This window comes from Oncorhynchus gorbuscha, linkage group LG24 (assembly GCF_021184085.1).
Source record: "Oncorhynchus gorbuscha isolate QuinsamMale2020 ecotype Even-year linkage group LG24, OgorEven_v1.0, whole genome shotgun sequence".
Taxonomy (NCBI): domain Eukaryota; kingdom Metazoa; phylum Chordata; class Actinopteri; order Salmoniformes; family Salmonidae; genus Oncorhynchus; species Oncorhynchus gorbuscha.
This window is the reverse complement of record NC_060196.1, coordinates 11,113,441-11,139,838: the sequence shown is the minus strand read 5'-3', so window position 1 is coordinate 11,139,838 and position 26,398 is coordinate 11,113,441. Positions and strand designations below refer to the sequence as shown.

General features: G+C 42.4%; 3 protein-coding genes and 1 long non-coding RNA gene across 4 annotated transcripts in view; 2 read left to right on the top strand and 2 right to left on the bottom strand.

Annotated features, from left to right (window-relative positions):
- Window positions 1–26,398, top strand: part of LOC124012438 (zinc finger protein 606-like) — a 1,040,669-nt gene that overhangs the window by 456,001 nt on the left and 558,270 nt on the right. The window lies entirely within an intron of this gene.
- The window catches only part of LOC124012437, a 971,157-nt gene that overhangs the window by 422,665 nt on the left and 522,094 nt on the right, over window positions 1–26,398 (top strand). The gene's annotated exons all lie outside the window — the stretch shown is intronic.
- LOC124012504 lies at window positions 1,973–7,161 on the bottom strand. The gene is made up of 4 exons (XR_006834731.1): window positions 6,718–7,161; window positions 6,019–6,124; window positions 2,544–2,564; window positions 1,973–2,291 (listed from the first exon to the last, which is right to left on the bottom strand). It is a non-coding gene; the product is annotated as an uncharacterized LOC124012504 (long non-coding RNA).
- Window positions 11,173–17,113, bottom strand: LOC124012480 (zinc finger protein 34-like). Its single transcript, XM_046326135.1, has 3 exons — window positions 16,674–17,113; window positions 13,137–13,264; window positions 11,173–12,768 (listed from the first exon to the last, which is right to left on the bottom strand). Exons 1-3 carry the CDS (start codon window positions 16,936–16,938, stop codon window positions 11,611–11,613), a joined length of 1,551 nt encoding a protein of 516 aa, XP_046182091.1. The 5' UTR covers window positions 16,939–17,113; the 3' UTR covers window positions 11,173–11,610.

Here is a 26,398-nt window from a genome sequence, read left to right as displayed (position 1 = left end):
TTAACAGTGGTGTTCCCCAGCGCAGAGTTGAAGACGCTATCCCATCCACTGACCTCCGCTATGGTCTTGGCATGCTCAGTGATGTCTTCCCCCGGGCCGTTGGCTGTCCCGGTCTGCGTCTGGGAATCAAAGATAGCAGCCCAGTCTCCGCTGTTAGCCTCCAGCCAAGCACCTGCAAGATTCGAATATAGACATACAGTGTCTTTGGAAAGTATTCAGACCACTTGACTTTTTCCACATTTTACTTTACAGCCTTATTCTAAAATGGATTAAGTTGTTTGTTTTCCTCATAAATCTACACACAATACCCCATAATGACAAAGCAAAAACTGTTTTTTAGAAATTGTTGCTAATTTATATTTTTTTAAATATCACAATTACATAAGTATTCAGACCCTTTACTCAGTACTTTGGAAGCACCTTTGGCAGAGATTACAGCCTAGAGTCTTCTTGGGTATGACGCTACAAGCTTGGCACACATGTATTTGGAGAGTTTCTCCCATTCTCCTCTGCAGATCCTCTCAAGCTCTGTCAGGGTGGATGGGGAGTGTCGCTGCAGAGCTATTTTCAGATCTCTCCAGAGTTGTTTGATCGGTTTGAAGTCTGGGCTCTTGCTGTGCCACTCAAGGACATTTAGAGACTTGTCCCGAAGCCACTCCTGTGTTGTCTTGGCTGTGTGCTTGGGGTCGTTGTCCTGTTGGAAGTTGAACCTTTGCCACAGAGTTCAATCTTGATTTCAGCAGATCAAAGAATCTCGTTTCTCATGGCCAGAGTCCTTTAGGTGCCTTTTGGCAAATACCAAGCTGGCTGTCATGTGCCTTTTACTGAGGAGTGGCTTCCATCTGGCCACTACCATAAAGGCCTGATTGGTGGAGTGCTGCAGAGATGGTTGTCCTTCTGGAAGTTTCTCCCATCTCCACAGAGGAGCTCTGTTAGTGACCATCGGGTTCTTGGTCACCTTACTGACCAACGCCCTTCTCCCCCGATTGCTCAGTTTGGCCGAGCGGCCACCTCTAGGAAGAGTCTTAGTGGTTCCAAACTTCTTCCATTTAAGAATTTTGGAGGCCACTGTGGTCTTGGGGACCTTCAATGCTGCAGATTTATTTTGGCATCCTTCCCCAGACACAATCCTGTCTCGGAGCTCTGCGGACAATTCCTTCGACCACATGGCTTGGTTTTTGTTTTGACATGCACTGTCAACTGTGGGACCTTATATAGACAGGTGTGTGCCTTTCTGTTATGAGAATTTTGTTCTCAATGTTCATAAACTGAACTTCACTTAAATTACTCTGTCTATTACTAAGAATTTGTAAGGTTCTTGTTGAAATGAAGTATACAGAGGCCAGTTTTCAATAGTCAGTAAGATTTATTTATGAGAGCATTGCTGTACATACACAAAGACATTCCTTTTATAACTTTCTCTTACCCTACATACATACACACCAACATAGGGCTTTTCTCATGAGTCTCACCACAGTTTATAACCACTCAGCTGACAGATCCAATCTCCCCCAGATACGAGAGCTCTGGAGGGGCTCTCCCTATCTTATCTCCCCAGAGTTACAGCCAGGTCGGTTCAAACAGGTTCATGCATCTTCGTTATCTTTCGACATACACATACATTCTTTTATGTTAAATGTATACATCATTTTGTCATTATTTATAAACATCATAACACTTTCCAAATCATGTCCAATCAATTGAATTTACCACAGGTGGATTCCAATCAAGTTGTAGAAACATCAAGGGTAATCAATGGAAACAGGATGCACCTGAGCTCAATTTGGAGTCTCGTAGCAATGGGTCTGAATACTGATGTAAATAAGGTATCTGTTTTTTATTTGGAATAGATTTGCAAACATTTCAAACCTGTTTTCTCTTTGTCATTATGGGGTTTTGTGTGTAGATTGAGAAATGTTTTATTTAATACATTTTAGAATAAGGCATTTATGTTTAAAAAAAACGTTGAAAAAAGAAAGGGTCTGAATTATTTCCAAATGCACTGTATATGGATTTATTTTTGTCAATTACCTGGTCAAGTTCATACATATCATGTGTGTGTTTGTTTGTAAACACAAGTTGTATTGATTTTATTTTATGAATATTTTTTTGTTGCCATATGCATCACTATTCCCATTGAAGATCTATTACTTTATGTAAGCTATATGTATTTCTCCCTTACCTTGCTCCCCCATCTTTAGTCCACTCAGCAGGTCAATGCTCTCTGGTTATTCCTCTGTCTCCTGTTTGACTAGCAGCAGATTAGGCTTCCCATCCTCCATGTCTACTGGCTGTAAGAGATACAGAGTGAGAGGATGTTGGATCAAGACATCTGATATGAGCACTCTGCTATTGAGCATCTTATGATTGGGCAATGAAGGATTGCTATGAGTACTATGCAAACGTGATTAGTTGATTTGGTAACTTTTTTACACTCTAACGGTTTGATAATTCAAAGGAATTTAAGACAAAATTAATCAAGACCTGAGCCCGTACCCACAAATAGTCTGAGTAGAAGTGCTGATCTAGGATCAGATCCTTACCAGTCTACAGTCCAGTGGAGGCTTCTCAGAGGAGGAAGGGGAGGACCAACATAAAAATAACAATTGTGAAACATGAAAGTACATTTTTTTTTCAATTAATATTATACTTAATATATTCACGTCACCAAATCATTGATTAAAAAAACACTGTTTTGCAATAGTCTATAGTAGCCTCAACAGCACTCTAGGTTAGCACCATGGTGTAGCCGGAGGACAGCTATTTTCAGCTGCAGTGCATAAAATGTGAGTAGCTGAATCAAAAGAGGGAGAAAGACAAAGGTTAATTTCTTCAAACATTGAAAAGCAGCAACGAGACATTTTCAGTTTCACTTACGCTACCTAATGCAGCTAACTTAGCCTAATCAACAACCTGACTCAGAGAGGAATGATTATTTATGTTAGCTAGCTGGCTAAAGCTTTCAGTTATATTAATTTGTTGTCACCGGGGCTCGCCAGTGTAACTGCTTGCTGTACACTGTACTGCGTGTTTGTACACATGAATTGGATTGTTGGCTTAACAATGCGTTAGTTGTAGTAGTTATGTTGACTGACATTAGCTAATATGGGGACAACGATGTAGGCTGTGTGTAGTCGTTATGGTATTAAGTTTTGGCTTGGAGAGGTCAGACAGCTGTTGTTGTGCATTGACGTCTACAGTCGAAGGGAAAATGTGAGAGGAGGAGAGCACGTAAATGTGATGATGCAGTTTGTATGGCTGCTATGAAAGTGAACTGTGTGTGCGGGGATCAAGAGCATTTTGCCAATTCTGTTGCAAAACGTTTTTTATAAACGTAAGCAAACGGAAAGAAACGGGGATGGACCTACCTGAATTTTGTCCAATAAACTTATTTTAATTTGGACTAATGATTAGACTTTAGATCAGCTAGATGCAGGCAAGAATATGCAAGGTGGTATTGAATGTGTCACTGTCAGTCACCTTGATTACTCCAATTTGTCTGTCAACCTGTGAACCTAATGTTATAAACTTTAATTTGTAAGCTAGTTTGTAGCAACCTCATGATGGGCATAGGGCAAATTCGAGTATCACGTAGTAGCCTAAACCTATTGTGTTACATTGAGCTGGGTGAATGGAATATGAATGACAGTCATCCAAAATATAAATAAGGCCATGCTCATAAAAAAATTAATTGCCACCCATCTCCACGTTGACACAGTTGTCAAGTGGTGATTATTTTTTACATTTCCAATCTCTCCCAGTACATAAGGTGGCGTACCGCCCCTTCCGATGGCAGGCTCGCTGTCTACTCCGACCTATGGCGCGCATGCGCAGTGTCGCCCTGGATTATGCGAAACAGTGATGTCAGGTTACAGGCTACAATTTGTTGTGAGTCCCCCCCCACACTTTTGCAGCGTCATCACGTTGACTGTTCGAGGCCTCAGGGCCCGTTTTGAGGGAAGAAATACCCTCTTGTCTCCAGAAGCAGGCAATCCGAGTGGTTCCTACTGCATATTGAAGATTAGGTAGCGGCTGATACAGCCGGAATTTCCTGGTTGGGAAAAGGGAAGGGACTTTGCGTCCCATTCTAGATCAACGCGTCCCCAACAAGCACCTCAGAGTCTACAAACTCAGAAAGCTCACATCCATGCAACTGTCCCATATTCAGTCTCTAGGCTTCATAAGAAACCAGGAAAAGAGCTGTCTGACTCCTCAGCACATTCTGTTTCTGGGTTATTGGCGTGTCATTCTTTTCTATCCTCACAGAGGGTGTCTGGGTCCACATTTTGGCTGGGTCACTCAGTGCGTTTACGCCAGTGCCTACGCCTACTGTGGATGATGGCTTCTGTGATGGAAGTCGTTCCCCTGGGGATATTGTTGAGGCGGCCCTTCCAGAGCACATGCTCTCCCTTTGGGCAGCGCATTCTTGGTTGCCTCTCCGGTGCAGGTGTTATTTATATTTTTTACCCCCTTTTTTCGATCTTGTCTCATCGCAGCAACTCCCCAATGGGCTCAGGAGGCGAAGGTTGAGTCATGCGTCCTCCGAAACATGACCCACCAAACCGCAACTCTAACACTCGCCCGCTTAACCCGGAAGCCAGCTGCATCAATGTCTTCGGAGGAAACGCTGTTCAACTGACGACCGAAGTCAGCCTGCAGGCGCCCGGCACACCACAAGTACTCCGGTGCAGATATTTTATCCAAGTTGGACCCTCTCTTTCAAGAGTGGAGGTTAGACCCCTGGATGGTCTCCCAGGTATGGGGAATTTTCAGCAGAGCCGATGTAGATCTTTACGCATCGTAAGAATGCGCAGTTTCATTTTTATATTTTTCTTGAAGAGGGACCCAAGTGCCCTGTTGGGAACAGACTCTCTGGCGCACCAGTGGCCTCGTACCCTCCTTTACGCGTTTCCGCCAGTGGTTCTGATTCAGCCCACGTTGGAGGGTGCGCCGGAAGGGTTGATCATTGATTCTTGTGGCTCCCCGTTGGTCCAGGCAGCCTTTGTTTGCAGAGATCAATCGCCTTTTAGGCGGGGACCTGTTGTCCCAGGCACACGGGCAGGTTTGGCACAGGAGGTCGGATATTCGCTTCCTATGGGCCGAGCCCCTAAGCGAGCCAATCTGATGACTAGAGGTTTACTTCAATGTAATTGCTACCACTCAGTTTGCAAGGGCGCCCTCCACTAAAGGGCTTCTGCCATCTGACGGGTCTCTAAACCTATTCTGCCCACATGGGACTTGGCGCCGGTTTTGGAGGCATTCTTTGGGCCTCTGGAGTCGGTGGATCTGACGATCCTCTCCTACGAAACCTCCCTGCTCTGTCTAAGCCTCCACAATCCAGTGGGAGAGATGCTGCTATCTCCCTGGCATATAGCAGCAAGGGTGAAGGGTTACCTACCTGTGTACACACCCACTCCACCAGGGGTCTGGCAGCATCTTGGGTGTTGTTTTAAAGGGTTGACTATAGGAGATATTTGTGCCGTGGCGAGTTCGGCATCACCACACACTTTTGTAAGCTTTTATCACTTGGAAGTCACTGCTCCCAGTGTGCTTACAAGGGAAAGTCACTAGGCAGTGTGGCATGTGCACAATACCCAGACTGACACATCTGGGTGGTCTGCCATGGGCCATTTCATTTAGTATTCATTGGGGTCGTCTTGGGGTGTGATTATATTTCCCCATAGTATGTTGTACCAAAGTTGACAGACTGAAAGGGAATGTAACATTATGACTAACTACTGCTCCCTGAAGGAGGCAAATGAGATACAACACCTGTTTGGCCCTGCGCTGCCCATTCCTGGGCTCGTTGTAAGAGCATGAATCCTAGCCTCACACTTATCACCTGTGGAAGGCAGGGGTTCCAGTGAGGCACGGATTTCATTGGCCTTGTCTGGTGTGATTGGAGATCCTTCAACCGAAGTCGCAAGAGTGCGACTCTCCATAGTATGTTGTACATCATATCGCCTCCTTCAAAAAACAGTAGTTATAGTCATAACATTAAGTTAACAATGGGCACACCTCCATGGGACTGTGTGGTCCTGTGCTGCTCAGCTGGTTCCTCTGTGGATTCAGGAGGAGGTGTGGTCTGGTTGTCCTCCAGCAGCACCTTTGGACCCTCCTCCTCCTGGAAGAGAGAGAGGAGATACAGATTACACAGACATACACGCCAATAATAAACACTTTAAACATTGCTTGGCCATAGTTGCAACCATATAAATGTGAGCAGTTTCTCTGGCTCAAAATGTGTATCAGTCAATTCAGAACGTAGATTTATTTACAGTTGACAGAGTGCTAAATTGTACACATGTTAGACCTATACTAACCTCACCAGTTGGCAGTGACTATAACCTGGAACCAGTTCTGCATCAGCCAATTCAAGTCGTTGACATAGTTGTTGGTTTTCCTTGTTCATGGAAGCACCCTTAACGTACCTCAGTCCAACATCATCAAAGCAACTATCGCGTGTATTTGACTGACTGGTTAAATTGCTCTCTGTGTACAGTGCCTAGTCCACATAATTGTCACAGACACGGTCATGGCTCTGTCATGAAAATGGCGGTGGAATGTATATAGCGGACATTTTACAGGCTCCTGACCAATTATTTTATTTTGTGGGGAGTTTTGTGCTGATCTTATTTTTTTTTGTACATAATGTTTCCGCCATCAATTCCTATGACTGAAAAAGAGCCTCTGGTTATCAGAACAGTGATCACTAACCTCAAATTGGATGAAGATTTCTACTTCAATGAGTCGGTGGCACAGGAAATACTGCTCACCCCAGACTAGGCCCTAATCCACAACACTCGAAAGAGATAGCAATGTAGAGGCCGACATGTGGCTACCCAGATGAAACTACGGACGCGAGTAAATAATCCACCTCTGCCCTCTGTTCTATTGGCTAATGTATGATCACTGGAGAACAAACTGGATGAGCTTCGTTTGAGACTATCCAATAAACAGGACCTGAACAACTGTAATATCCTATGTTTCTCTGAAACTTGGCTGAACAAGGACATGGATAATATTCTAGTGGTTTTTTCTATGCATCGGCAGGACAAAACAGCAGCATCGGGTGTGTCCCTTTGTTAACAACAGCTGGTACGCAATCTCTAATATTAAGGAAGTCTCGCCTGAGTTAGAATACTTCACGATAAGCAGTAGACCAGGGCTCTCCAACCCTGTTCCTGGAGAGCTACAGTCCTGTAGGTTTTTAGCTCCAACACTAATCTAGCGCACCTGATTCTAATAATTAGTTGGTTGGTAAGCTCAACCGGTGTTAGTTACAGCTGAGGTTGGAGCGAAAACCTACAGGAGGGTCTCTCTCCAGGAGCAGGGTTGGAGACATGCTGTAGACCAGGGCTGCCCAACCCTCTTCCTGGAGATCTACTGTCCTGTAGGTTTTCAGTCCAACCCTAATTTAGTGCATCTGATTCAACTAGTTAAGGTCTTGTTGAGCAGCTAATAAGTAGAATCAGGTGTGGACTGAAAACCCACAGGATGGTAGATCTCCAGGAAGAGGCTTGGCAGCCCTGCTGTAGACCATACTACACTGAACAAAAATATAAACACAACATTCAGTGTTGGTCCGATGTTTCATGAGCTGAAATAAAAGATCCCAGAAATGTTCCATTAAAAAGAAGCTTATTTCTCTCATGTTTTATTTACATCCCTGTTAGTGAGCATTTCTTCTATGCCAAGATAATCAATCCATCCATCTGACAGGTGTGGCATATCAAGATGATTAAACAGCATGATCTTTATACAGGTGCACCTTGTGCTGGTGGGCAATAAAAGGCCACTCTAAAATGTGTAGGTTTGTCACACAACACAATGTCACAGATATCTCAAATTTTGAAGGAGCGTGCAATTGGTTTGCTGACTACAGGAATTTCCACCAGAACAGTTGCCAGAGAATTTTATGTTAATTTCTCTACCCACGTTTATGGCGTTGTGTGTGTGCGCGAGCTGTTTGCTGATGTCAATGTTGTGAACAGAGTGCCCTATAGTGGATTTGGGGTTATGGTATGGGCAGGCGTAAGGACAACGAACACAATTGCATTTTGTGGATGGTAATTTGAATGCACAGAGATACAGTGATGAGATCTTGAGGCCCAGTATGAGGCACATTTTTTTAAGGTATCTGTGCCGACATATGCATATCTGTATTCCCAGTCATGTGAAATCCATAGATTAGGGCCTGGTGAATTTATTTAAATTGACGGAGTCAGTTATATGATCTGTAACACAGTAAAATGTTCAAAATTGTTGCATTTGTTTGTCCAGTAGATTTACCTTATCCATTATTTTCATAGCCATTTATGTACCATTTGTTGTGGAAATTGCAAGATTATGTTATAATGCTTGTATTGCATTATAATGGTTGTTTTATTCTGCAGAATATAGTATTCTGTTAACTACTGTGTGTGTTCTACTGAGAAGGGCCTCTGAGATAGCACTGACAGAGGAGATTTACGATGTCTTTGGGTGATAAAACCTAAAGAGCATTCCAGATAACACAAGGTAATGTTTTTGTGCTATACCGTACCAGTGTGAGATGGTTCCAGTTTGGAGTAGGAGGACCAGACACTGGTATATACAATGAAAGCAGACAGCAACTGCTGTGTCAGTTATGTATTATAGACACCTTTCATACAAACCTTAAACTTGTGACCATTTTATGTATCTGTTGTCCGTCATGTAGGTTGAGAGGGGTGTATCTTGGCTATAAAAAGTTGCACTTTTGTGTTGTCACGTTAAATGGTTCATTAGAAATGGTGCATCATTGAAAGTTATTGCTAATGCAAAGCTCTTATTATTAAAGATGTAGTTTAAGTGTAACTCTGACTGGTGTGTGAAGTTTGTTTCTCCTCATTTGGTAATACAGAAATTAACCACCACGCAAACAAAGGCTTACCCAGACACCGTCCAATCAACAGTAGAGCTATAACCTACATTAATTCCCATCAGATAGTGTCCTGCTTATGCTGTAACCTATTAATGCATATGGGACTTTTCATGGTACACCTCAATTTATGATGAACCCCATTACCTACCTAGGTCCTATTCCATATGTAGCCTCGGCTTCCAGGCCGGTGAGGTTAAAGCCTAGTGGAGCTTAGCTGGTAAGGACGCATTAGTGTAGGCTATATTCCTATGAAGGCAAATAACGTTTGTATAGGCTATACATTATTATAGTCATCCACTTCGTCACAAGCGTTTTGAATCGAGCATGAAGGACCAGCGGTGAACAAAACATCTTGAGGCTCATGGTGAAAGTGCACTATTGGTTTAGAGTCAATCGATTTTGCAGTGTGTGCTGCCTAGAAGTGATGATGATGATAATGGTTGCCTACATGACTGCTACTAGACAAATCCATAAGGCTCTTGTTTTTTTCTTATGATGTATGATAAATGCACATGTTGTAAGGACCTTAGTTCAATTTTTCCATAAAAGCACATGGATGCGTGTGAAACAAACAAAAACGTAGGATTTTGACGTATGTGAAAATGTCTAACGTTAGTAGTAGCTAGTAGCCTAGTCAAGGATGCATCAATGCAATATTGGCACAGAACATTTTGTTACTGACCAGCGGAACAAAAGCAAACCTTGAATTTGTAGGTTTATAATATCCCTTAAGTGGCCAAGCTTGACCTATTTTAAGAAATAATATTGGTTGGGGGATTTAAAGTATGATCTTTATAGATCTTATGAAGAATTTGTTACAGGATATAATCTGCCACCTGGTGAGATAAGCATAGGGCTAACGTGTGCCATGTTATCCGATGGGACCAGTGCTCCATTCACTAAGTTTTTACATCCTGGAACGTATAGTTGAACGGAACGATGCTGTACTGAAGGACCAGTTAAAAAACGAGGAAGGGTTGGGTTGTGGAACGCAGTCAGCATGGCCACTGCCCTTTTTAAATAAGTCACTCATTGCTTCAAGCCACACCCACCAAACAGTCTGTTATTAAACAACGTACAATAACGTTTTTGGGAAACGTGTCGTTCAGTACAAAGCGTTCAAGCGAACTGAATGCACCTCAGCTACAATTCAGAGCTCTGTCATGTGCAAGTAAATCAACAGTTTTAATTGGCTGATACGCATTGAGCCAGAGAAACTTAAATGGCTGCTTATGTTCGCAAGTATGTGTGTTTACCTATCCCCACTATTTTTGAGTCCTATACTGTAGTTACAGAATGACTTCATTCTAGTTAACCACATATTTATGGCCACCATGATGGGTTTAAGTCAAACCTAACTAAACTATGTTGACGTGTACAGTAGGCGTTTGTTAGTGTGTGGTAATGTGTAGGTATATTTAGTAAGTGTATATTGGTTATAAAGCTCTGTCAGGTTTACACAGAATAGGGCGACTTAAGTCTGTGTGATGTATACAAAAGAGAATCTCAACAAAAGTCAGACTTAAGTCCCATTTTGTGTTTATTAAACAAAAAAGTTAAATACACCATTATGAAAACCACACACACGTTGTCTCAACTACAGAGCTGCATGAACCTGATGAATTGCATTCATTTTCACAAAGGAATATTGGGGGGGAAATTAGGTAGTTCAATGGAAGTCATGAAAGATGCATTAGGCTTATACATGTCTTATACAGTGAGTGTACAAAACATTAGGTACATCTGTTCTCTGCTACCGCACAGCAAGCAGTAGCAGAGCACCAAGTGGTAGCAGAGCACCAAGTGGTAGCAGAGCACCAAGTGGTAGCAGAGCACCAAGTGGTAGCAGAGCACCAAGTCTAGGTCCAAAAGGCTTAACAGTTTCTACCCCCAAGCCATATGACTCCTGAACAGCTGATCAAATGGCTACCCAGTCTATTTGCACCCACTCTTTTACTCCGTTTATACATCTATGCATAGTCACTTTATCTCTACCTACATGTACATATTACCTTGACTAACCTGTGCCCCCACACTGGTTAGTAACAGCCTCGCTACTGTTATTTTACTGCTGCTCTTTAATTATTATTTGTTATTTAAAAGTGTTTACTTAACCAACAATGCAGTTAAGAAAAATAAGTGTTAAGGTCTACACTACACCTGTTGTATTTGGCGCATGTGACAAACACAATTTGATTTGACCTTCCTAATATTGAGTTGCACCCCATTTTACCCTCAGAACAGCCTCAATTCGTTGGGGCATGGACTCCACAAGGTGTCGAAAGCGTTCCACAAGGATGCTGGCCCATGCTGACTCGAAGGCTTCCCACTGTTGTGTCAAGTTGGCTGGATGTCATTTGCATCCAGTGTTCAAAGGCACTTCAATATTTTGTGTTGCTAATTCACCCTATGAAAGGCACACATACACAATCCATGTCTCAATTGTCTCGAGGCTTAACAATCCTTCTTTAACCAGTCTCCTCCCCTTCATCTACACTAATTGAAGTGGATATAACAGGTGACATCAATAAGGGACCATAGCTTTCACCTGGTCAGTCCATGTCATGTGTTCCTAATGTTTTGTACACTGTGTATATTCCAATGTCTGGGCCTTGCACTTCCAACGCTCTTAGTTGTTGCGGAAATTGAAAGTCTATCTTCAATGTGGCTTTGATCTAGAAGCTATCAAATGGAATGGTTACTTTCTATGTTAGAGTGGAATGGGTTTTTTCCTGATGTATTCTGAGGTAGCTCCTCTCTGAGAACCTCTTCCCGCAGTGCGTACAGGCGAACGGCCTCTCTCCCGTGTGGACCTTCAGGTGCCTCTTCAGTTTGTCCTGGCGGGAGAACCTCTTCTCACACTGGGGGCAGCTGTAAGGTTTCTCCCCTGTGTGGACCCTCTGGTGCCGCTTCAGGGTGCCAGCCTCGGTGAAGCGCATGTGGCACTGGGTGCAGCTGAATGGTTTCTCTCCTGTGTGGACCCTCTGGTGGATCTCCACCTTCTGGGGGCAGCTGAAGCCTTTGTTACAGAACATGCAGAGGAACCGTTTCTCTTTACTAATGCCTGATGTTGCTCCCCCTCCCCAAGCCTGGGTTTTATCCCTGTTTGAGTTCAATACCTGATCGAAAAGGATGTGGCCGTGTGAATCAGAAGACCCCATCGACGTGGACACAGGGTTGTGCTCTCTGAGCGTGTGTAAAGGGGAGTGGGTCGCAACATTTGGATTTGACTCTAAGCTTTTCCTGTAGTCTAAGAAATCTCTGCCCTGCGAGTGGCCTTCTCTTAGGTGATCTGCATTCCATGTGGGAGGGACATCACCCTCCAATTTCACAGTCACTTCATCTATGACCAGTCCCTCCCCTTCCTTATCTAAGTACCCTTCAGAGTATACGCTACTGCTGTACTGGTTCCAGTCCCCTATAGACAGATCTGCCTGTGTCTCTAAACCCAAGGGCATGTTGAGGTCCTCTGTAGTGTAAGAACAAGTAGGATCATCACCACCAGTATCTAACGTGTCTCCATCCCCATGGGAATGAACAGGCCTCTGGCTCTGGTGAAATACCGGTAAATAGTCTGAGCTGGAAGCAGGAGGACAGACCAGTCTCCCCAGACCGGGGTCTGATATGTGGTCATGTCCTGTATGTAAGAGACTATGAGTTACAGTTAAAGTCTTGGTGTCTGTCTTTGACTTGAGGACGGCGGTCAGCGTTCCACTGACCTCCGTGATGCTGCGTCGAGTCCTGGGCTGCGCTGCGGCGGTGGTAGGGTCCTCGACTCCAGTCTGGATGTCTCTCCTGTGCCGTGGGTCCTCCTCTCCTTCAGACCCCTCTGGCTTCACCCCAGGACCTGCAGCCTCTGCAGACTAACAAGAAGAGAGAAAGTTATTACCGGTACATGAGTAGAATTGGATAACAATGTCTTAGGGAAGTCTCACAAGCTCCCCTATGGTAGATGTACATGTGAATGGCTGAAGGATGCCTTTCCGAAATGAATGGGCCACATTTGATTTACAAAGTAACTGTAATGCAACACTAAATGAAGCCAGGGCTCTCCAACCTTGTCCTTTAAGAGATACCCTTCTGTAGGTTCACGCCAACCCCAAATCTAAGTAACCTGATTCAGCTTATTGACCAGCTAATTATTAGAATCTGGTGCGCTAGATTAGGGTTGGAGTGAAAACCTGCAGGACTGCAGCCACCCAGGAACAATGTTGGAGAGCCCTGCACTGACCTCTATCACGATAACATTCTGGGTTGAGGTTCCACTCCCCTCAACTGTAATTGGTTGGTCATCTCTCCATGTATTGTGTCCCACTGGCTTCACAAAGCCCCTGTGACCCGCAGTGAAATGTCCTTCACCTGAGAGCAAGATTGGGGAAAAGAGGTGATTAGGTTAACTACTGTGGTATAGACCTCTTTCTGTGTTTGCAAACAATGCCACAAAGGTGATGCGTGCAATTTGATTACTGAACACGTGGGAGTTTTCAGAATACACAAACATACAATTATGAAATATGTAAATATTTTTACTTCCCACTACTTTTGTATCATAATTGGATTTTAAGCCTTGTATGAATGTCCTGTTTAAAGGCCCAGTGAAGTCAAAAATAATACATACATACATACATACATACATACATACATACATACATACATACATACATACATACATACATACATACATACATACATACATACATACATACATACATACATACATACATACATACATACATACATACATACATACATACATACATACATACATACATACATACATACATTAGTACCAGTCAAAAGTTTGGACACCTACTCATTCAAGGGTTTTTTCTTTATTTTCACTATTTAATAGTGAAGACTATGAAATAACACTTATGGAAACACGTAGTAACCAAAAAAAGGGTTCAACAAATCAAAATGTTTTATTTGGGATTCTTCAAAGTAGCCACCCTTTGCCTTGATAGCTTTGCACACTCTTGGCATTCTCTCAACCAGCATCATGAGGTAGTCACCTGGAATGCATTTAAATTGTGCCGTTAAGTTAATTTCTGGAATTTAATTCCTTCTTAATGTGTTTCAGCCAATGAGTTGTGTTGTGACAAGGTAGGGGTGGGTATACAGAAGATGGTCTTTTACCAAAAATAGGACTAAGTCCATATTATGGCAAGAACAGCTCAAATACGCAAAGAGAAACAACAGTCTTTAAGACATGACGGTCAGTCAACCTGGAAAATTAAGAACTTTGAACTTTCTTCAGGTGCAGTCGCAAGAATCCTCAAGTGCTATGATGAAACTGGCTCTCATGAGGACTGCCACAGGAAAGGAAGACGCAGAGTCACCTCAGAGGATAAGTCCCGCAGAGGATAAGTTCATTACAGTTACCAGCCGAAAGAAATTCTTCACAGCGTTCAACAGACATCTCCACTTCAACTGTTCAGAGGAGAGCGTGTGAATCAGGCCTTCATGGTCAAATTGCTGCAAAGAAACCTCTACTAAAGGACACCAATAATAAGAGACTTGCTTGGGCCAATAAACACGAGCAATGGACATTAGACCAGTGGAAATCTGTCCTATGATCTGACGATTCAAAATGTGAGATTTTTGGTTCCAAACGCCATGTCTTTGTGAGACGCAGAGTAGGTGAATGGATGATCTCCGCATGTGTAGTTCCCACCTTGAAGCATGGAGGAGGTGGTGTGATGGTGCTTTGCTGGTGACACGGTCTGTGATTTATTTAGAATAAGGCACACTTACCACAGCATTCTGCAGCAATACACCATCCCATCTGGTTTGCGCTTAGTGGGACTATCATTTGTTTTTCAACAGGATCATGACCCAAAACACACCTCCAGGCTGTGTAAGGGCTATTTGACCAAGGAGAGTGATGGAGTGCTGAATCAGATGACCTGGCCTCCACAATCCCCCGACCTCAACCCAATTGAGATGGTTTGGGATGAGTTGTACTGCAGTGTGACGGAAAAGCAGCCAACAAGTGCTCAGCATATGTGGGAACTCCCAAGACAGTTTGAAAATAATTATTAATGAAGCTGGTTGAGAGAATGCCAATTTAACACTTTTTTGGTTACTACATGATTCCATAGTTTGTCTTCACTATTATTCCACAATGTAGAAAATAGTCAAAATAAAGATAAACCCTTGAATGAGTAGGTGTCCAAACTTTTGACTGGTACTGTATATCCACACTGAGGTTAGAATGGTACTGTAAATTTGTGAAAATTATGATAATCCCTTTTAGTGTAAGAGCTGTTTGAAAAGACAGTCTGAAATGTTCAGCCTGTTTTGGTGGGATGGAGTTTTGGCCTGCCTGGTAACATTAGTCAAAGTAAAGATTAACCCATTTTGAAAGTAATATTGTTTTTGTGCATCTCTGGGCGATATTCTATCCATTCCCTGCATCTTTTCATGTTTATCTGAGCTATTGCCATTCAAGTAGGCAGGAATTCGACCAGTATGATTTTGCGTTGCAATAAAGCCGCTGTTACTCCACTGGAAGTTAATAGGACTACGACTTTTAGATTGCGAAATCTTATATCATGCATGTCAGATTTCAATACTGTCAGATTTCAATACTGTCAGATGTAAACGCGGGAGGTTGTCTTCGCTCAAATTTGTAATTTAACAGAGGGTCTACCAAATGTATCCCATTTGTCTGCCTCTTCAGTTCTGTGTGCATTGCATGGTGCCGATGTTTATGTCAGACTCCACTCTGAGGCACAACGATCTGCAGGTTTAACAAAGTGAGACTGTAGAATCCTAAAATGATAGTGCAGTTTGTTTAGGCGATTTTTCAGTTTACTAACTACTTCACATGATATTGACTTTGGTATTATTGTGTGTAGCTACATTTACTAGCTAGCTACCTAGCTAGCCAGCCCATAGAGAGAGCATTGCATTTTGAGTTTTGTAGTCCACTTGAGCTGTAACAGATTTCCACAAGGATTTTCACATGTTGCTACCAATCTTAGTATGACGGAAAAATGAAACATTTGTTCACAAATGTTGTTCTCACATATTAAATTATAGGAATGAGTGGTTTTCGGTGGATTTTTCCTTTAGACCAATCTGAAGTAGAGTTCCAAACCGCTTTGCCAATAACACATTTTCTGTTTCTCTCCCCACTCCTACAGTCCTGGCAAAATCCTTGCTTGAGAAATTGCTCTTTGCTAAGAATCCATTATTTTTTATCATTTCAAATGAAAACAATCACAGCAAGGTACTTAATTGTTACCCAGAAATTATTTGATATTAAGATAACAGCGGCATTGGACCTTTTTAATGTAATGGTTGTCTCATCACAAATCAACTGCATTACACTTTTTCAAAACACTTCAAACAGTAAAATGGCTCTTTGGCTAACTTTACTACAGCATATGTCAATGATCGTTAGCATTCTAGCTAACAAGTGATGCATCCAAAATAGATATTTTACAAAGATATCTACCAAATATATTATTAGTGTCTGGTCAAACTATAATATAAACATTGTAAGCAACTCCAAATTATATTTAGGTTACAACAACTATGAACGTTTATTCGTGGCAGCGGCGCTAACTGCTTTAATTCTTTATCCAAAAGTATCGCGCATCTTGGTTAGAATACGATAGTGTCTTTGCGCAAGATGGGTAGCTAAGTAATAATGGGAATTTTTCGATATTATCCAAAAACTGACCAAGGCCCAATTATTGGTAAGATATCTGAACACATGGGAAACCGGGCGACAGCAGCCTCGGCCTTCTGCAAAATGTACCTCTTGCCATTCCTCTGTATCGCTCGAGGATCTTGGCACTACTGGGACGACTGGCGAGGACGCGCTCCCGTGCCACCTTCAGTTCCTGTAGCTGTAGTTTCCTCCGCAATGACCTGTTTTCTTTCTGGCTTCGAGTTATTTCCAAACGAAACACTGCATAGTCGTCATCTACGAGTTTACAGATCTCTGCCACGGCTGTATTCGCTAGAACCTCCATAATGGAGGCTATTTGAGTGTGAAAAACCATATCGTTACAGTTAGCCATTCTTAGCAGCTAGCTAAATACCATTACCTAGATAACATATATATCAATACGTGCTTTCTCAAACACTAATTAAACACCACTTGGGGGGTAAATATGTGATGCTGGGAAGTTAAATAGGTCATATTTTGAGTTCCCTGGTGTTAACAAACGCCTAAATAACTAAAACGTTAAGTGGCTAAATTATTATTGGTCACTGTTCACTTCCGTTTAAGGATCTTATTGGTTGGCTTTATAGTTAAAGGGTGCGGTTAAATAAAAAGGATGCGCGCTGTTCTTTGATTTACGGTACTGCTTATTACACATCACATTTCATATGATCAGTATCTTTCAAACGCAGAGCAGACTTGTTTATAAAGAACAGTGTGTTAGCAAGAATATTGTAGAATACAATTAATTACTTGATTCCATCTACATCACATCAGTAAGGTGGGCCGTATTAATTTGTTTAATTAATTTAATTTGTTTTTTATTATATTCACTCCGCCGATTCTGTTGCAAAACGTTTCTCAAATGGAAGCAAATGGAACGAAACGGAGGGACCTACCTGGACTGTAAAAAGAATGGGGACATACCTGCATTTGTCCATTAGAAACTCTCGTTTTATTTGCACAACTGTTTGGACTAATGATTACAACCCTGTCCTTGTTCTAGCCTAGGTTTACTGTCTCTAAAAACGGTGACATGGTGACTGAAGTACATCAGTATAAAAACAGCCAACAGTGTGTGGCTGAGTAAGTCAATTGCTTAGTGGTAATGTTTGCTACAGCCATGGGGGATTCATAGCAATAATACACACAACAAAAATGGGAGATTTACAGTACATGGGACATTTTGATTTTCAAAACACTTGGACCATAGTAATAACTAGCTTTTGCTTGGATTGTATAAAAAACATACGAGACATGTAAGCTATGCCTTCTAAGGTATTTCCAAGCACTTGCATACCACTGTCTGACATCATTGAAGCACGCGATCTTCACACTTATTGAGAATGAATCAAAGTCTGCCGCCAGGAGGAGAAAGGGGAAAACCTGAAGGAGGGGGAGTAGGAGAGGAGGAATGATTGATAGAATCACTGCTATTTCATTATTAAATGAAGATCTCTCAACAATTATTCTCATTCGCATTGCTAGTAGTTTGTGACAAATATCAAAACTAAGCAGGGCTTGGCTTGGTTAAAACCCAGAATGGGAGACCAAAGGCATAGCTGTATTTAATTAAACTGTCCAGTAGGAAGAGCTACCCATCCTTAACCATAAACTCATACCTGAACATGTATATACAAATATTGTATTTTTCTTATAGTAATTGTCCGTTTTTTTATATGACATAAAAACAATGTGAAACTATAAGAGAAGCATTGATTTTGTAGAGGTTGCATTATCAGAGCATACAGTGCCTTCAGAAACGATTCATACTCCTTGACTTATTCCACATCTTGTTGTGTTACACCCTGAATTCAAAATGTATTAAAGATATTTTTTCCTCACCCATCTACACACAATAACCCATAATAGCAAAGTGAAAACATGTTTTTAGAATTGTTTCAAATGTATTTAAAATGAAATACAGATATGTCATTTACATAAGTATTCACATCTCTCAGTCAATTCATATTAGAATCACCTTTGGCAGTCATTACAACAGAGTCTTTCTGGGTAAGTCTCTAAAGCCGTGCTCACATTGGCAGTTTGAAATTAATCAAATCACATTTCTTTGCATATCCATTAGAATCGGTTATATTTCCTGTATTCTGAACAGCCAAAAAGCACATGGAATCTGATATTTCAAGCCACATTTCGTAGGTGGTTTGAAGTCAGTCCGATACAAATCTGATTCCTGGCCATTTAACAGTTCAGACAAGTCACATCTGATTACTTTCCCTCAAATGGTTTTTAGACTGTTATTCAGCATATCTTGTTGCTTGCTGGCTGCTCTGACAATTTGACAAACACATGTGGTATGTTAGCTAACTGGCTTGATCATTGTTTACATACAAATAAGTGAATGTGCTAAAAAGCTAAACAGCTATGTAAACTAGCTAGTTGACTGCTGGGGCTCGCCAAAAATGGACTCGTTTTGAAAGTTGGATCATCTTATCCTTTGAGGCTTTGAATGTGTTCTTACACTATGATTTTGCACATTCAAAACAACTGGGAAACGTCCTTGGCAAGCATTGTTGTCACCTTAGCTTGCTACATCAGCACAAGCACCACCACCAATCAGCCTTCACCACTGCACATACACCCGTTGTTACTATGACAACTAGTGTAGTCATGGCAGCAAATGACTGCTGTCTGAACACACACACATCCAATTTGGTCAATTGTAACTTGCTGTTTGGACAGTCAGTAGTTGAAAACGGATTTGAAAAACAAAACTGATTTGAGCGTTAAAGGCCTGCAGTGTGAACAAGCTTAAGAGCTTTGCACACCTGGTTTGTACAATATTTGCACATTATTCTTTAACAAACTCTTCAACCAAGTTGAGCGCTAAGAACCTTGGCGTGATCCTGGACAACACCCTGTCGTTCTCAACTAACATCAAGGCGGTGGCCCGTTCCTGCAGGTTCATGCTCTACAACATCCGCAGAGTACGACCCTGCCTCACACAGGAGGCGGCGCAGGTCCTAATCCAGGCACTTGTCATCTCCCGTCTGGATTACTGCAACTCGCTGTTGGCTGGGCTCCCTGCCTGTGCCATTAAACCCCTACAACTCATCCAGAATGCCGCAGCCCGTCTGGTGTTCAACCTTCCCAAGTTCTCTCACGTCACGCCGCTCCTCCGCTCTCTCCACTGGCTTCCAGTTGAAGCTCGCATCCGCTACAAGACCATGGTGCTTGCCTACGGAGCTGTGAGGGGAACGGCACCTCAGTACCTCCAGGCTCTGATCAGGCCCTACACCCAAACAAGGGCACTGCGTTCATCCACCTCTGGCCTGCTCGCCTTCCTACCACTGAGGAAGTACAGTTCCCGCTCAGCCCAGTCAAAACTGTTCGCTGGAAAGCAGACTGAACCAGGTGTTCCTCTAGGATTTTTCCTGTGCTTCGCTCTTCCGTTTCTTTTTATCAACAAAAAAACTCTAGTCCTTGCCAATGACAAGCATACTCATAACATGATGCAGCTACCAACATGCTTGAGAATATGAAGAGTGGTACTCAGTGATGGGTTGTTGGATTTTCCCCAAATATAACACTTTGTATTCAGGACAAAATGTTCATTTCTTTGCCACATTTTTAGCAGTTTAACTTATTTTCCTTATTGCAAACAGGATGCCTGTTTTGGAATATTTTTATTCTGCACAGGCATCCTTTTCACTCTGTCAATTAATTTAGTATTGTGGAGTAACTACAATGTTGTTGATCCATCCTCAGTTTTCTCATATCACAGCCATTAATCTCTTAACAGTTTTAAAGTTGAAATCATGGTGAAATCCCTGAGCGGTTTCCTTCCTCTCCGGCAACTGAGTTAGGAAGGACGCCTGTATCTTTGTATTGACTGGGCGTATTGATACACCATCCAAAGTGTAATTAATAACTGCACAATGCTCAATGCTTACATTTTTACCCATCTACCAATAGTTGCCTTTATTTGCAAGGTATTGGAAAACCTCCTTGGTCTGGTCTTTGTGGTTGAATCTGTGTCTGAAATTCATTGCTCGATTGAGAGACCTAAACAAATAATTGTGTGGGGTACAGAGATGAGGGTGTCAGTCAAAAATCATGTTTAACACTATTACTGCACACAGAGTGAGTCCATGCAACATGTGACTTGTTAAGCACATGTTTACTCCTGAACTTTAACTTTATTTTTATTTTTCCCCACCTCTTTAAGGAATACCTAGGATAGGATAAAGTAATCCTTCTCACCCCCCCCCCTCCCTTAAAAGATTTAGATGCACTATTGTAAAGTGGCTGTTCCACTGGATGTCATAAGGTGAATGCACCAATTTGTAAGTCGCTCTGGATAAGAGCGTCTGTTAAATTACTTAAATGTAAATGTAATGAACTTATTTAGCCATAACAAAAAGGGTTGAATACTTATTGACGGAAGACATTTCATCTTTTAATTTAATTAATTTATAAAAATGTGTAAACATAGTTCCACTTTGACATTGTGGTTTATTGTGTGTAAGGCAAGTGACAAAAAACATCCATTTTAAATTCAGGCTGTAACACAACAAAATGTGGAAAAAGTCAAGGATTGTGTATACTTTCTGAAAGCAATGTAAGAAACTCTTTACTGTACACACAGAAACATATAATATAATGTTAATCACAGGCGAGCCAAACTCGAACACTGTGATTCAAGTACCTAATGATATGGAGAAAATTGAGTTTATTAAAATGGCCATATGTGTTTATTCTATAAGGGCACGATGCAGACACAGGGGGCAAATGGTTTGAGTCTCTGATATTTATTATAATCCAAGGTGTAGGCATGAGAATGCTCATGGACAGGCAAAAGATCAAAACCAGGTCAGAGTCCAGAAGGTACAGAACGGCAGGCAGAATGGTCAGGTAGGTGGGTTCAGAGTCAATGCAGGCAAGGGTCAAAACCGGGAGAACTAGCAAAAACAGAGTGAAGGAAAAAGCAGGAGAACAGGTGAAAAGACCACACTGGTTGACTTGCCAGGTCTTCTTGTTTGTCAACAGAAAAACAGGGCACACAGGAATAAGTACCAAGGGACTAATGGGAAAACAGTTGACACCTGAAGGTGGGTGGAGACAATCACAAAGACAGGTGAAACAGATCCGGGTGTGACAGATTCAATAAGTAAGTATCATGTTCTGGTTTGACTGATAAGGATTCCTCAGTTCCTGCAATTATACAAAAATAACCAAGTCAGTCAGCACAGAGTCAATTTTGTAATTAATTTCAACAAAATGGTTGCTCGGTTGAGGGACCTTACAAATTGAGGGACCTCAATCTACTTGTCACAAGTTATTATACTTCTCTCACTGGTAACACTTGACATTTTCTGTAAATTATGGTACCCTCACTTTAATAAAATACATTTTAGAATACTTTAAAAAAGGTTCAACATTATGTTACACACAGCTTCACTACTTTATCCCAAGTAAACATGAATTAAGGCACATTCATCTCATTATAAAACACTAGCATCAAACAACAGGACAAGGTTGTCACTTTTCATCAGTGAAGCATTTTTACAGACACCATGTCACCAACCATCACCATATAATTGACTCTGCCTCATCACACTCATTCTTTTCTCTGTTCACCTCATCCAGTTCTCTATACATCCAAAAGAATTAAACAAAAAAAACTAGTACTACATATTACACTATTCATGGGATGTGTGCATTTTCTACTGGAATATCACAAGGTTTCTACTCTCTGAGAACCTCTTCCCGCAATGCATACAGGTGAACAGCCTTTCTCCTGTGTGGACATACAGGTGCATTTTCACCTGTTGCTGGTGGGAGAATCTCTTCTCACACTCGGCAGTTGTAGGGTTTCTCCTCTGTGTAAACCCTCTGGTGCCTCTTAAGGTGGTGCTGGAGGGAGAACCTCTTCTCACACTGGGGACAGGTGTTGGATTTCTCCCCTGTGTGCAACAATACCATTGTTGTCATCAATCGCTCACCAAATGCCCTTTGAGTTCCTCAATGAACTTGACACCTTGATAAACTCATTTTCTGACAATGGCTCACCGCTCTTTGTACTGGGTGACTTCAACCTCCCGACATCTGCCTTCAATTAATTTCTTTACAACTCTTTCTTCCCCTCCCTTTGACATCACGCTTTCCCAGTCCCCTCCCACTCAACAAGGCATGCAATACACTTGACCTCATATTTACTAGTGGCTGTTCACCTACAAATCTCACGGCAACCCCCTTCCAGGTCTCGACTACTTTGTTTCCTTTTCTATCTCCCTCTCTTCCAACCCTAGTCACTTAGCCCCTACCTAGATGGTCATGCGCTGTCACAATCTTCTCTCTCTCCCATAACTCACTCCTCTTCTATCAACTCTCCCTTCTGCTAAATCCTTCTCCCTCCGGACTCTTGATTCTGCCTCGTTGACCCTTACTATCCTCAACTGGCAGGAAAGGCGGTCAAAGTAAGAATTAGCTTTGGGGGTGACCAGTAAGATATACCTGCTGGAGTGCGTGCTACGGGTGGGTGCTGCTATGGTGACCAGTGAGCTGAGATAAGGTTGGGCTGTACCTAGCAGAGACTTGTAAATGACCTGGAGCCAGTGGGTTTGGCGACGAATATGAAGTGAGTGCCAGCCAACAACCATACAGGTCGCATGTGATAGACTGCATCCAATTTGTTGAGTAGAGTGTTGGAGGCTATTTTATAAATGACATCGCCGAAGTCGAGGATCGGTAGGATGGTCAGTTTTACAATGGAATGTTTGGCAGCATGAGTGAAGGATGTTTTTTTGCGAAATAGGAAGCCAATTCTAGATTTAATTTTGGATTGGAGATGTTTAATATGAGTCTGGAAGGAGAGTTTACAGTCTAACCAGACACCTAGGTATTTGTAGTTGTCCACATATTCTAAGTCAGAACCGTCCAGAGTAGTGATGCTGGACGGGCGGGCAGTGATCGGGTGAAGAGCATGCATTTAGTTTTACTTGCATTTAATAGCAGTTGGAGGCCACGGAAGGAGAGTTGTATGGCATTGAAGCTCGTCTGGAGGTTAGTTAACACAGTGTCCAAAGAAGGGCCAGATGTATACAGAATGGTGTCGTCTGCGTAGAGGTGGATCAAAGAATAACCAGCAGCAAGAGCGACATCATTGATATATACAGAGAAGAGAGTTGGCCTGAGAATTGAACCCTGTGGCAACCCCATAGAAACTGCCAGAGGTCCGGACAACAGGCCCTCCGATTTGACACACTGAACTCTGAGAAGTAATTGGTGAACCAATCGTTTGAGAAACCAAGTCAGTTGAGTGTGCCAAAAAGAATGTTGTGATTGACAGAGGCGAAAAGCCTTAGCCAGGTCGATGAAATACGGCTGCACAGTAATGTCTCTTATCGATGGTGGTTATGATATCGTTAAGGACCTTGAGCGTGGCTGAGGTGCACCCATGACCAGCTCTGAAACCAGATTGCATAGCGGAGAAGGTACGGTGGGATTCGAAATGGTCGGTAATCTGTTTGTTAACTTGGCTTTCGAAGACATTAGAAAGGCATGGTAGAATAGATATACGTCTGTAGCAGTTTGGGTCTAGATTTCCCCCCCTTTGAAGAGGGGGATGAGCGCGGCAGCTTTCCAATCTGTGGGAATCTCAGACGATACGAAAGAGAGGTTGAACATGCTAGTAATAGGGGTTGCAACAATTTCGGCAGATCATTTTAGAAAGAGAGGGTCCAGATTGTCTAGCCCGACTGATTTGTAGGGATCCAGATTTTGCAGCTCTTTCAGAACATCAGCTATCTGGATTTGGGTGAAGGAGAAGTGGGGGAGGCTTGGGCGAGTTGCTGTGGGGGGTGGAGGGCTGTTGATCGGGGCAGGGGTAGCCAAGTGGAAAGCATGGCCAGCCGTAGAAAAATGCTTATTGAAATTCTCAATTATAGTGGATTTATCGGTGGCGACAGTGTTTCCTACCCTCAGTGCAGTGGGCAGCTGGGAGGAGGTGTTCTTATTCTCCATGGACTTTACAGTGTCCCAGAACCTTTTTGAGTTTGTGCTACAGGATACAAATACATCAACAACAATAAAACAGATGACCATGATTTGTGATGTTTTAAAACAAGAAATGTATTAGTATGAAGTAATGTGGTATTTTGCTCAACTTCATACAGCATTTTGTGACCTGAGTCTTTTAAACAAAATATCAGAGACAAAATGTTCACCTGCCCCTTAAAGGGGGAGGTTAACCGTGGTATCGGGGCCATTCGAGTTGTGCCAGGTGTGTTTGTGTGCGTGTGAGATTTGGGATCTGACTAGGGTGTCTCTTCACTATCAATTAAAGTAGCAGAATCAAAGTAATGTTGAAAAACAACCGAGCTTGTGAACAAAACAGTGTAATTTGCCAAGAAACACGAGGACAAAGTCTCACTTTGTAGACTTTTGAGTAAATTAGACACTTTTATGCCAGTGTGCAGCGCCTCTAAAAATGAATCTCTCAGCACTTCAGTCAGTGCACACAGCTCCCCAGCCAGGCAGTGTTTCTGCGCGAGGTGGGATTTAGGATTCCTATTTCTTTGTGCGATTAGCAGCTATGAAACAAAACAGATCTGCTCATACTTGATGTTTGACTATTTTTATTTGTAAATGTAATGCTGGCCCTGGAAATTGACCACCCGCCAACGTGGCTGGTGAAATAGAAATTCTTACCCGCCAATACCTAAATCTACCGGTGTAGCAGGTGTTAATTTTATGCCCTGAACCAGCTTCATCCTGAAGCTAGGCCAGCAGAATCCTTGCCCATCTTCCCGAAAACATCTGAAACTCTACCTCTTCAAAGAGTATCTTAAATAATCCCACCGCATCCCCCCTCCACTATGTCGCCTCTGGTCCTGGCCTGCTTGCTGATGTGCTTTGGGCCCTTGGCTGCACCGGTCTGGGAATCGAAGATGGCATCGCATTGAAGCTCTATTACTGTATGTAGGTTATATATATTTCTCACTTACCTTGCTCGCCCATCTTTAGTCCACTCAGCAGATCAATACTCATTGGTCCATCTTCTATTGTCTCCTCTTTGACCAGCAGCAGATCAGGCTTCCCATCCTCCATGTCTACTGACTGTTAGAGATAGAGTGAGAGGATGTGGGATCAAGAAATCTGATATGAGCACCCTGCTATGGAACATATTCTGTTTGGGAAATGAGGGGTTGCTATGAGTATTATGCAAACATGGTAGTTGATTTGGAAAAGTGATAGATGATTTGATTACTTGACACTCTTTAATGGTTTGATAATTCAAAAGCATGATCCCATATCCGCAAAGAGTCTCAGAGTAGAAGTGCTGATCAAGTATCAGGTCCCCACCTGTCTACATAGTCTTATTCATAATTATCTAAAAGGCAAATCTGATCCTAGATCAGCATTTCTACTCTGAGTTGCTTTGTGGATATTGGATCTGACTTAATATCATGCAGACAATTGTTTACAGTGGCTCACCTCAGTGTGACTGCGTGTGTTTCCTCTGTGGGTTCAGGAGGAGGTGTAGTCTAGACCTCACACCCTCCTCCTCCTGGAAGAGAGGTGATACAGATTACACAGACATACACTCCCTCAGGTACGTACACACAGATAAACACTCTTTCAACATGGAGTGTTTACCCACCCCCACTACATTTGAGTCCTATACTGTAGTTACAGAATGATTTCATTGTTGTAAAACCACTCATGGTGGACATAGATATGTTGTGGGTAAAAATAAGTTGGCTTTGTTAGTGTGTGGGTAAGTCTGCCTATATTAAGTAAGTCTATAATGGTTATAAAGCGCTGTCAGGTGTATGCAGAATAGGGTGAGA